Source organism: Plectrocnemia conspersa, unplaced genomic scaffold, assembly GCF_051122295.1.
Source record: "Plectrocnemia conspersa isolate PC_06_02 unplaced genomic scaffold, ASM5112229v1 ptg000012l, whole genome shotgun sequence".
Classification (NCBI taxonomy): Eukaryota; Metazoa; Arthropoda; class Insecta; order Trichoptera; family Polycentropodidae; genus Plectrocnemia; species Plectrocnemia conspersa.
This window is the reverse complement of record NW_028277176.1, coordinates 14,565,176-14,578,621: the sequence shown is the minus strand read 5'-3', so window position 1 is coordinate 14,578,621 and position 13,446 is coordinate 14,565,176. Positions and strand designations below refer to the sequence as shown.

The 13,446-nt window shown below is 30.9% G+C and overlaps 1 protein-coding gene across 3 annotated transcripts in view; it reads right to left on the bottom strand.

The window, feature by feature from the left end:
- Positions 1 to 958: 958 nt before the first annotated feature.
- nolo (ADAMTS-like no long nerve cord) overlaps positions 959 to 13,446 on the bottom strand; it is a 365,417-nt gene continuing 352,929 nt past the window's right edge. For 2 of the 3 annotated variants that reach the window (XM_088200097.1, XM_088200098.1), the window contains exons 20-29: positions 12,612 to 12,764; positions 12,360 to 12,541; positions 12,046 to 12,202; positions 11,185 to 11,274; positions 10,280 to 10,393; positions 8,421 to 8,653; positions 8,045 to 8,352; positions 7,822 to 7,967; positions 3,766 to 3,916; positions 959 to 3,699 (exon numbers count right to left, since the gene is read on the bottom strand). In XM_088200097.1, the coding sequence (XP_088056223.1) occupies positions 3,590 to 3,699; positions 3,766 to 3,916; positions 7,822 to 7,967; positions 8,045 to 8,352; positions 8,421 to 8,653; positions 10,280 to 10,393; positions 11,185 to 11,274; positions 12,046 to 12,202; positions 12,360 to 12,541; positions 12,612 to 12,764 (1,644 nt within the window). In that variant the 3' untranslated portion in view covers positions 959 to 3,589. Of the gene's footprint in view, positions 3,700 to 3,765; positions 3,917 to 7,821; positions 7,968 to 8,044; positions 8,353 to 8,420; positions 8,654 to 10,279; positions 10,394 to 11,184; positions 11,275 to 12,045; positions 12,217 to 12,359; positions 12,542 to 12,611; positions 12,765 to 13,446 lie in introns of those variants that run through there. The other variant, XM_088200100.1, reaches the window with a different exon arrangement.

Here is a 13,446-nt window from a genome sequence, read left to right as displayed (position 1 = left end):
TTTGGGTTCGCGTGCCAAAAATCCTCCAAAAAAAAAAAAATATTATATCTCGATTGTGTGGCGTGCCCAAGGAGTAAAAAAATTACGAAGATAGAAAAAATAAATAAATATTTTTTTTAAAACGATTGTCGTTTATCTTAGAAAACATTTGATAATTAATAAAATGAAATAAATTAATAATTCACGGGTTATTTAATCAAGATTTTCATTTTTAAGTTTCAAATTAAAAAATATTTTTGAACTTGGAAATCGTTCGCGTGCAATCCAAATTCTCAAGCGTGCCACCTCGGGCACGCGTGCCCTAGGTTCGCCATGCCTGGACTATAATATTAAATAGTCTGCCCCCCCTCCCCCCGGGACATCGACATTAATTACAGGATCGATGAAGGACGTTGGATTTACCTGCAATTCTCAACACTTACCACCTCGCTTCTGTCGAGAGTTAAACCAAATTCACTACAGAAACATAGTTACACGGAATAGATTTTAAAGATCCTCCAAAAACCGAGAAAAGCAGCCACCTGAATCCCAAGAATTCAATCCGAACTTCGATACAACTTCGAGACTGTGTGACGTTATACTGCAGTGGGAACAAACATGTATGTATGTATGTATATTCATTATTACACTAATTGTATGGTCATATTTCATCTACAACTGTTGTTTAAAAAACAATTTTTGTAATTTTTTTGTAATTATATAGAAAAGTATTTGAAAATCCATGATTCATTCTGGATGCAAATTATCTCTTATATCATTTCTCACAGATACATAAATGTATGTATACTACATATTGTGTTGCTAAATAATTTTCCATCAATGTGGATGGAAATTGCAGTAACGCTTATTTCATACACCGGCAATTATTTATAACTGTTGGCCTCCGTCGACAATACACTGAGATTGCTGAAAATAGATAAATAAAACACACTCATATTCATTCTAGCTTTATTTCCAGTAAAATAAACTATAATTGTAAACGTAACAGATTCACTTTTTAATTTGTTTAATATCCGAAAGTACATACTTGAACTTTATTTTTGCTATTGATTGCTATCCATTATCGATACTGTTATATAAAATTATAATTAATTGATACACATTATGTACATTTGGTTTGGAATGTAATAAAATTAGAGAGAAATGATATAATAATAATTTATATTTATTGCTATGTAATCAAGGTAACAGTTAGCGTCTGCGGTTCTTATAACTTCATATGTATTTCATAGTTAGATTTCATATAAAATTATGATTAATAATTTTCTTCGTTTTTTCAATATGTACAAAAAATTGAACGTACAATTTTTAATGTACGCGATTATATATGTATGTATATCATAGAGAATTTTCATTCGAGTATCAACATCCTTCACAAAAATATCGTACAAATTATAATAACATACATACATGATACATATGATGCAAAATAATTATAATAACATCTAGCTTCAATGTGGCATTTATTTTTAATATATATGTATATACATATATTCGTTAAATTTAATATATTTTATATATATTATGAGTCATAACAATTATAATTGTGCATTTAAACATTTAATTATTGCAAATACCCTTTATAAGGACTCAGCTATTTCCTTACATATGAATATTAATAATTTAAACGTTTTTTTATTAATCATTCATATTAATAATAAACAGTCCTATAATAATAGTCGGATAATTTATAATTTTTAAAATCATAAATTATCAATAGTGATACGACACTTGTGTTATAAATCATGTATGTATTTTTAACAAATTTGGAGATATTTTTTTATGAATTAAACTAAAGTATTTGTTAGAACGAGATAATTGTTTATAACAACTGAAATATCGAGGTTAGGGTCAAGCACTCGAGGGGACGGTTTAATAACAATTGGTCGTATCACGAAATGTATGTGTAAACTGTTATGCGAGTTGGTTTCGAATATCAATAGTATTTATAATACAATTTTATAAGCGGATTCGCCATTTTTACAATTAAATATATCATGTCAGTGCAAAATATTTTACAAATCACTTAATTTACATTATAGTAAATATACAAATATTTTCTTAATCTTGTCTTTTCCATTTACATTTACAAATAATTTATTTTATAAATATATATAAAATAATACAGATTAATGAAAAAAATTGTTATAATTTGGCAGTATGTTAAAGATTCAGAAAGAGATTAATACAGATTGGTTCAAAACTTCATGATCGTAAATTGTGTAGTAGAACCTCCACGTTATCAAGAAAAAAAATCATGAAGATTTTGACCGTAACAAATAATATGATTATGTTTAATTATATTATTTATTGAAATTTTATTAGCGGTCGATATAAATTTAGCAGTTTTAAGGAAAGCGTTAATTAATTAATTTATATAAATAATATAGACGTTACATTGCAACATTTAGCTGTCAAGTTTATAAATAATTGAATATTTTTTCTAGATAAAAGTTTGACTAGTTTAATTTGACCTAATCGTTTATATAATAATATACAATACGTAAGGGAGTTATGATATGCAATTTCAATTTCAATCTAAACATTAAAACATCTAAAAAACAACTTAAAAAAAATAAGACACAGACTGTTTTTAATGGAAGATTAACATAACGTGGACGGAAGATTTAGAAGTTGTGCTAAAATACAGTATGTCAAGAAAAAGTGTCCAGAATAATTTTTACCGATACATATATGACACTGCTATTTGTGCAGAAAAAACAGTAGAGCATTTAATATTTGCTATCTGTTTCAATTACTCAGTTGCACTTTAGGACTCTGAGGAAAATATAGTTACTATACTCAACCCCCTTAGACATCTCACACTCTTTTTATCTGTACTGAATGCATTAGGGAAGAAACAAGAGTAAGTAATTCTAATAAGCATTTATTTAAATTCAACTCAAAATATTTTTCTCATTTTATATTTTGTTTATTAGAAGTTTGCTTTCAAAATAAATAGTTACAAAGCTTAAAAAACAGTAAAGTTATATTTATCTACTCTTTCTGAAGAGCCACCATTAAATTTTAGTCCCGGAAAACTTTTTTTCTTGACTTACTGTACGACAAACTGAGAAACACGGTTCTAGTTTGTTGAAATTGCCGTATTATTACCCCGATTAGTTTACAATGGAATAAATCAATATTTACTTTAAAACATAATTGAGTCATAAACGCATGATATTGGTCGTAAAGCCTTAACTTCCTAGTAAAATTATTGTAAATACATAAATATGTATATTATAATAATACATATGAGATTCACTTGGAATAAATATATTAAATATAATTGAATGTAGTTCTTTCCTCAATCGTTCCAAAATTTAATATTAATTACATAATTACAAATCTTACGCAACGAGTTGCACTCAACTCGCTTTACGTAGGTATATAACAATTCTTTATTTTTTATGTTTATATATATAATATATATAAAAAGATTATATTTATGTACACATTGTGGAGCTCGTGTGTTGTTCGATTAGACGTCTCAATCGAGACATCGTTTTACTACTAACAACATTGATTCGACATCAATCGTTACAATACTGCATTATTTATTTATTTAATTATGCACCGTATGTTTGTATTAAAGTTTTTTACACGACTGACAGCATTGTATTTGATATTTTTGGATTTTGCACATTTTCATCGACTTGACATTCGAACAGTACTTGGAGGAATCTTCACAATCAGCGTCTGAAAGTAATGTTTGATTATTGTATTATGTCAATAATAAATTAATAATTTACGTATTTTACTAACATTTGTGACGACATGGTGATACCATACAGGGTTTAACGAATAGCGGTTTCGGCCTGTGTCTACAAGCATTGCCTGCAGGTCTTTTTGTACCAAACCATACGCATTGCAGAATTCTGTATCTTGAACCATGCTCAGCACAAGGTCCGTTACACTGAAAACAGAAAAAATAAAGAATTTAATTGTATTGTGATGTAAAAGTTTGCATTGTTTCTGTAAATAACATAGCGACACTACCGTCAGATATAGTTTCTTTATAATGTCTTTGTATTGATTGCAGAAATAGTTCGGAGAATGCCAGGATTATGATATTCGCCAGATGTGAGTGTTCACGGAAGTAGAAGGTTTAGTCTTAGAAGCCAAACGAAATGGGATCCTTTCAAAAAGGTGTAATATATACAGTGCCCTTATAGTGCTCATGTCTAAGGAAGCGAGCATGGTTATCTTCGCAGACAATGTTGCCGTCTTAGTGACTGGTAAGACCACATCTGGAGCTCGCCGACCATAAAACAAAAGCTATCTTTTTGTCAAAGCTTATTATCGAGGGCTCCAAAGTTCAGTTTTCCAGATCAATGTGATATCTCAGGGTCCAGCTCCATGAAAAGCTTCGCTTTGTGAAGCACGCAGAAAGGCAGCACACATACGCAGTCGGAGAACTTGCTAAATTGATACCTTACATTGGTGGATCAAAGTTAAAAAAAAAGAAGACTACAATAAATTGGTCCAATCCACCTTATTTACTACCCCTGTACGAGCAGGCATAAAGTAACTTTTCCACTCACTATGTGAGCAGAAAGTTGGCTTAAGTGCAGAGTAGAAGTGTTCTGAGATTCGCCTCACCATATTACACGGTGTCGGAAATTTCCATTCCGCTTATTAACCGGCTTGCTTTTTAAAAGGCAGGTGATTTAGAGTAGGTGGTCAAAAAATAATCATCATTGCCAATAGTGTTAGGACTCCTCCGTAAAAGGTTGGTAGACATATTGGTTTAGCAAAAATCTTAAGGCTGGTGCTAGAGGGAATATGGTGAGCCAACTCAAGGGATACATAAGTCACTAGCGACATTGGTAAAGAGGCGACCTCCGAGTGTCAATTGTTGAAGTTATATAATATAAGAAAAATAAATTATCCGTAACTAATGACATTACAATAGGTTTAACTGTATCAAAGCAATATGTGCTCAGGCGTTTTATTATTTGCATTTGAATTTAAGTTTTATTTTGTCGTAATCACCGACTCTTGAGATTAGTGGATTTGCATGGTATTGCGAGATACTTTTATAGTATTTTTCAGTTTGATAACAGCAATGATTTTTAATTAGTTTTTTAAGGTTAGAATAAAACTGTGTATTTTGTATTATTTTTACGGCTTTATTTTGGATAACTTGAAGTTTATTAAAATTAGTATTACTCGCATTACTCCACACTGGACAAGCATAAGTTAAAACAGGTCTGATAAATTGTTTATATAATAGATTAGAATTTTATTTCTTTTAGCTAGCGCGCTTTTCCTATAAAATATTGATTTAAGAGCCACAATGATGCCAATCCTTTTAACCGAAGTTCAGTTATATGTTTTTTGAATTTAAGTTTGGAGTCCAAGTATGTACGTAAAATTAAGATAATATATGTAATAAGAAGTCCATATTTTAAAAGTTTATACATTAATCCGTCATACCATACTGTATCAAAGGCCTTTTCTATATCTAACAATAAAAGACTAGAACTTTTTTTCATATTAAAATTGTCAGATATGTGCTCTGTTAGTCTGTTTAGTTGATGCATAGTTGAATGATGTTTGCAGAAAGCAAATTATTCATGAATTAGTTTTTTATTGAGAGATTCCATCGGTCTGTATTTTACATTCTGTTGTCATTACTTACTGCATTTGTGTTGTATGTAATGAGCGAATAACAAAGGAAACGGAATAGCGATGCAAAGAGAAGGCAAAGACTTGTTATTGAAATACGGAGATTTTAGGGTTATGCCTAAGGGTAAGATGATCAAGCAAATGTCCAGCTGCTCCTCGAAGAAAAGTGGATACTTGGGAACAAGAACCTCACATTTGCACCCGGCTGTGTTTGCATTGTCTGGTAGTGTGGACCATGTGGACAGGGCCAGCTTGAGGGGCGGGCTATACGGGTGGTCGCTCGAGGCGCCAGCCCTAAAAGGGGTGCCATTTACTCCTAATGAGGATGCCGTTTAATTCTATTTAACACGATATCGATATTTCCTCGATTTCTCAAAAAAAAACAATTTTGTAGATGATCTTTATTGCGAATAAGTCATTTGTAACATAAAATACTTGGCATTTTCTCATATAAACACTCACTTCAGAAGGAACCACCCGGCTCACAGCAATGTGGATATCGTTTTTTGACACCACTACCCGATATGTGAGCTTTAATAGATACCAGAACACTTATTCAATATGCCAAGAAGTGACTTAATGCATGCTTATTTTATGATTTTTTATAGTACTCCCTTTTTTAATCCCTAATTTTCCCAGGTGAATAATCAAAAACACATATATGTTCTGATCAGGCCCGATGAGATGGGGGGGGGGGGGGACCAGCCAGTGCAAATTACCGGGGAGTAGTGGAAAAATTGCGAAAATTTTATTAGAAATTTGGGCGATTTTATTTGAATAAAATAAATATTTCTAAAGTCTGAGTAACAGTACTGGATTTCCATTCTTTTATCTATTAATTTTAGACTTTTTACAATTCTCACTGTCTCTAGGTCACAATGAAAAAATTATGAAATGATTTTTATTTACATTTTTGTTTATACAAGAAAACGCATAATTGAGAAAACTGTGACTCTTTGAATATTATATTTTAGATGTCACGTAAATGTTGGGGAGGGGGAGGGGCGCAACAATAATAAGATATATTAAAATACCCTAAATTCTTGTCTATAAGCCGGAGACCAAAAACCATAAGAATTTTAAAATAAAAATCTTATCATAGATAAGCCGGACCTATAGATAAGCTGGACTCATGGATAAGCCGAACTTACTATAACTAAGCACTTTCAAGTGTGCAATTTTACTGTTGTCTTGTGTGTTACAGCCGGTGGTGAAAAATGCAAGCCTTTAGTGATTTTCAAACGAAAAACAATACCTAAAGATGTCTTCCCTAAAGGAGTTGTTGTCACAGCAAACGAAAAAGGATGGGTTGACGCGGATATGGTCAGCTATTGGTTAGAAAACATTTGGCGTAAACGCAAGAATTCATTTTTTGCAAGAAATCAGTTTTAATATACGATTCGGCTCGAATCACAAAAGAAGTCAAAGAAAGGGTGGCAAAGTATTCACAGTGGGCTGTTATTCCTCGGGGACTGACATCTAAATTACAGCCACTGGATCTAAGCGTTAATAAATCTTTTAAAGCCAAAATGCGTGAGAAAAGGGAGGACTGGATGGTCAATGGTTATCATTCGTTCACTAAGTCTGGATCAATCAAAAGGGCTTCTTATGCTGAAGTATGTCAATGGATCGACAAATGTTGGAGTGAAGTAACCGCGGATTGCATTAAAAATGGATTTAAAGCCACGAATATCTGCGAATATCCAACCGAAGCGCTAACAACTGTGACTAATAGTGAAGAAGAATCTAAAGAAGAAACAGAAGATCAAATCGAATATGAAATTCCAGAATTCTTTAACGAGATGTTTGACTGGTTTAATACTGAATCTGATGAAGAATTTGATGGCTTTATTTAATAAAAAATATTTTTTAAAAATGTATAACTTTTTTTAATAAAAATTAATTTTTAAAAATGTATAACTTTTGTTAATAAAATTGAGTTTGTGTATAAGCCGGACTTATGTATAAGCCGATATTCTATTTTTGCATTTTCACAGCTTTTTTCCTTAGATAAGCCGCGGCTTATAGACAAGAACTTAGGGTACAATATGTTTATCACTATAATCAAGACAAGATACAATATAAATATACTGAAAATAAAACATAGGCATAGCCAGGCTTGAATGTTTGGTACAAAATTGTGTCAGAAATTAGTTATAGCAGAAATATAAAAAAATAGTCACAACTAACCTCAGACCACGGTTCTGTTCTCCAAACGCCTTTGCATTTATCGTTGTAACACTCTTGTCTGTGCGATGGTCGTTCGCGACTGTTACATTGCATCGGTGATACAATAGCATTACTACCGATACAATTGACTTCTCTCCTTTGCATTGCTAAAATATAAGCAATAGTACATTTATATAATTTATTACATTTTTAATATATTATTATCATATAATAAAAGTCAAACCTGTGTTCCACTCGAAGCACCTAGACGTGTCGCAAGACGACCACTCCTCGGCCTTCCAATTGGGACAATCGTCTTTACCGCACTTCTGAATAGTGATAGGCGTTTCAAGGTTTGCCTCTTCACATAACGAGACATCCACATTTTGTGTACTATTTTCTAACAATGCCATGCATTTGGCGGCTCTAATTTGAAATCCGCCTCCTCCGCATGTTTGCGAACACTTGGACCACTCGGTAATGATCCAATCGAATTTAATTAAGCTACTAGAATTATCATACGAAGTGGTATAATCTTCTCTAACATCATCTCTAAAAACATAAAATAACGAATAAATCTACACTATTATTGATTAATATTAAAACCATGTAATACTAACACTGAGACATCATTTTCTTGCTGACGTAAATCATTAATTAACGACGAATTAATATTACTATCGACTAAGTCGGTATCTATTTCCGTTGAATTAACACTCTCTTCTAATATAGAGTTAACATCGCTAAGTTTAGTTAAATTTTGCAGCTTATTCTCTAAGATGGGCTCGTATTTAAAGTCGCTAATCATTCTTTGTCCCCTCGAATTGCTGAACACTTGAAAAGGCCAGAACATCTGCACAAAAGATATATTTATAACATTATTATTGCATATTTATGATCAATATATCTAAACAGATAAACATTTTTTTATTAATGAAGACCCCATGTTAATAATAAAATAAGACTTAATAGATGGAAACACGAAAGAGCTTGTTCAAGTATATTTATGCGGTAAGTATATATCTACAAATATTAAATTTAATTCCTTAATTCATCCATGTTGCCATATTTGACAATCGAGTAAAGCTTTATAATAATAAATAAAAATAGATGTGTATGTTTTAGAGACTTCAGTCTGACTATTAATATGTATATGAAATTACACACAATGATGCACTGGGATTATGTCAGCCAAGTGACATTAGTAGATCTACAATATAATAATAATGTATTCATTATAATGTATCATCAATAACATTTATTTAATATTCTATGAAGAACATTTATTTACATAAGGAAAAATAAATTATGGCTTTATTGGAAATATATTTATATCTAAAAAAGTATAAGGGTAGTTTTAAAGCTATATTCCTACACATTTCATTGTAGTTCTAAAACGACTATTATTTTAAAACATTAATTCAACTCAAATTGAGTTTATAAAAACTAGCTAAAATTAAGCATGCGTGACTTTGGGAAGTTTGATATCTAAAATCGCATTACGTTAGTACTAAAATGACTGTTATTTGACTAAATTGATAATATTAATCAAGCTAACTATACCTAGTTGATTCAAATTTAGTTTTAGGTAAACTTATTTGACAAATATATGAATTGGACAAGTTTGCTATCTAACCATGTACAGGGCGGACTCAGATGTCAGGATTTAGGGATCACTCTCGAGGCCCTGCACATAAAGAGGTCTTGCATACTGCCGTAAGGTTGCATCTTTTCAAACATATAATAACTCAACGGGTGAGTGCAGCGAACATAACAGTTGACAGTCAACAAAAACATGTTGCGACGTTTATCCAACTGTTCACAGGTATCACATATTTTGTTTCAGGAGGCTTCGCATATAATATTTTTCTGAGGCCCCGCAAAATCTCCAGCTGGCCCTGACTATATATTATATAAGTATTAAAACTACTATTATTTTAATAAACTTAGTTAATCAATCAAGTTCAAATAGAGATTTGGAGTTAGCTAAACATTATTGATTGATTTGTGCCATTTTTATTCATTTGTATAAAGCTACAGTAATTTCATCAAAATTAATTATTGTGATTATGTTGATGAATGAATAAGTCTTACGAAGACATTCAGCGGTTAATTTATATACTTTTGTAGAAGGAAAAGGTTACATTTTAATTAAATAAATTAGCTCTCATAGAAGACTGCATTTAAAATAGTATTTGATATTTGCAATTATATATCATGTTGGAACATTAAATGTTAAAAATGTCAGTTAATCCGTTCTTACCATGAGGTCTTCATCTAATGTTAAAAATTAAGGTTTATCTGTGCACGTCTACTTAATTACATAATAACCTACTAATATGTTAGATAGAATTAGTTGTTAGACTTATATATCAGAACATAACAAAAATATCGACAACATGCAAAACAAAATAAAACTGTAAATAAATAAATCATAGTTGTTGATGACCGAAGACTTCTCAAATCAGGTGTTTCTCACCTGAAGGTTTGACAATAGCCTTAAGGTTATCGGCATCGGCCTGGATGCAGAACTTGGTAGTTGGATTTCAGGTTTATCTCTTGCGACCGACATTTGCGTTGGAATTGCGTCGTCCTATTTTAGAATCGATTCCGTACGAGCAGCAAAAAACAAAACGATTATGCATAAAAAGTGATCACATTTTTTGTATTAGACACAATAGAGAGCTTTAAAACCAATTGACAAAAGTACCTTAAATGTGATTGTTAAGTCAGATAAAAAAAAAACATTTTTTAATAAAAATTATTAGACCTTCTATTATCATTGAAAGCTTAGGAAGTTTAAATGTAGTGATTTTGGAATATTATTCATGCTAGATAGGAATTAAGTTAAATAGTCTCGACAAGAACATGTAAATTATTACTATCAACGGCTGCCATTATTTTTATACAATTCTCCATTATCTCCTCTTATAAAACCAAATTTATACAAAATATGGTTACGTTGATTATTAAATTGGATGCAAAAGTGCAAATACGTATTTGGTTTTTAAGAATATATTTTATTGACTTTCAACATTTTATATATAATTTACATATTGTTAGTGAGGTTTTACAATGATATAATATTATATATTATATATATTATAACAACAGACTAAAGCAGTTATGTTAGCACAATTTAAAATGATATGTAATAATATCATAAGTGATTAGTGTTGATATTAGTGATTAAAGTAGAGGTTAGTACAAACTAAGATAATAGTGCTCAATCTACGATTACGATTAATATATAATCATATTATTTGAAGAACAACATTAAGTATAATTATTACTTTGACAACATTCAAACGTTTATTAATTCGATATTATAATATATTGGAACATTTACTTTTATTAGTGTAATTTAGTTACGGTGAAACTTACAGGCGGTTCTGCCGATCCACTTTCTTTATCGCTATAATCGTCATCTGGTTGAGGATTGTATCTCACGGGCATCTGTGTAGTTGTTTTCAGCTAAATATATAAATTATTATTAAAATGATATACAATATATGCTTCAGAAATTTATTTTAATTACATATATATTTTGTAAAGAAGGTTCTTGGACTATGTAAGTTATCAAAAGGTTTTGCTGGTAATTTCTTGTTAGCGTGATATTTCTAATATTTTCTTACTTTTAACATAAATATTCAATTATAGAATGTAATTTAAATAATTATTTATTGATGTATATACATCAATGTAATAATCGATGAAAGCAATTGCTTGATTCAAGAAATAATGCATTAGATAGGTTAAAAATTGTAAATGATATAAATTGTAATGTAAATTGTCAGAGTTGGAAATTATCACTCAGATAATTAAAAAGTAGCAAAGCTCTCAATAATATTTTTAAGGTTAATACTTATATTTTCCTGAGTTCTTATATCGCAAAATGGTAGTTGCAAATGAGAAATCTAAATTTGAGTTGTATAGTTAAATCATGGAAAATGAGAGCAAAAGAAAGAAACATACTAGACTAATTTGAGTCAAATGTTTGGGATACCGTGGACTGTGACCCATTAACAAATCCATCCATTAATAATGTATCTTAAATATACTGAAATATATATAATATTATATATAGATAAGAGCAAGAAAACGGCCCGTTAAATTATGAACCGACCAGATTAATAAAATCACTGTCTCTTCATTGTATGTCTATAGAGAATACTGCTTATTTTCTTTATCTTTAAAAAGTCCAAGAACTTTCTTATGACTAATATGAAAAATTGTACTACGAACCTGTTTTTCTTTTTCCTTTTCCCTTTCCTTAATTAACCTATCTCTATTTTTATCTTTTAACTTATATATACTAGATTGATCTGAACCAGGCCTTTGCTCGTGAGATTGATCCTCGATGCCGATGCCGCCTATGAATGGTCTGTACCTCCCGTCATTTCTGAAATGCAATGTCTTTTACGTATTTATTAAAAATAATTAAAACAATATAATCTATTGTTATAACCATTCAACAAATTATAATCTAAAAACAAATTTAAAAAAATACCATATAATCCTAAAAACCAGCAAATTAGCAACATCAGTGAGATATTCACCTGTCAACTGAATAGTTTGGGTCATCCAAAGGGTTAGATTTTTGCCTCTCTATCTCTTCAGAACTCAAAAACTCTCCTTGTCTGTTTTTCACTGTCAAGTTAAGATTAGCCGTTGATTTACCGGCTACGCATGTGTAGACTCCTGCGTCACGATGAGTTAAGTCCGTGATCCTCAAAGCGCCCTAAATAAATACGAATACTCATATTATCCATATATTATAATCTAATTGTATTTTATATGTGACACTATACCTTTTTAGATATCTTAAACTTTTTAGAGTTCGTCAGATAGTTGTGATCCTTGGCCCATTGTATGTTTGTCCGGTTAAAGCGTTTAACAGGACATTTTATTTTTATCTGTGTGCCGGCAAAGACTGTGGCCGAACCACCTACTTTTAATGTAACCTAAAATAAAAACGTATTGATTGAGTTGTGTATAAAGTTTCTGTGTGGATTTTGCTTATTCTTTTTTTAGATGTTTACAACAAAGGTAATTTGTTTTTAGAGCACCCTTGCATCAGGGAGGGCATTTCAGTTTTTTCCAGTGGGGGATGGGGGGGGGGGGCAAAAGTTGGCCAATCAGTGGTCGAATTCATTAAGATTCATGGTATTTCATTAAACGACATGCATTTTTTTGACCGAATTCCCCCCTCCCTCATTGCCCCCCATATCACGTCGCACATGGAAACGCATGATTATCTAGAATTCATGTTAAGACTAATAACAAAATTACGACATAAAATAAGTGATAATCGAATGAAGCATATCTAAACCAAATTTTGACAAATAAGAGAGCGCAAAAAACAATTGTAATAATTGTTTTTGCGCTCTCCTATTGACCAAAACTTGTTTTGAAAATACTTTGATCAGCATATTAGATATATGTATATATATTAGAAGTCCATAGTGATATCGGTAAGGATAGCTATCATATCTAAAACTATAATTAGTTTTAGATCTTTCATTAGGTTAGGTTTGGGTGTGTACAGCAAATGAACATTTTAGAGCAGCATATAATTTCACTATCGCCTATCAGCTAAATTATATTTTCGCTAGTAGAAATATATATCTACGAGTAAAAATGTAT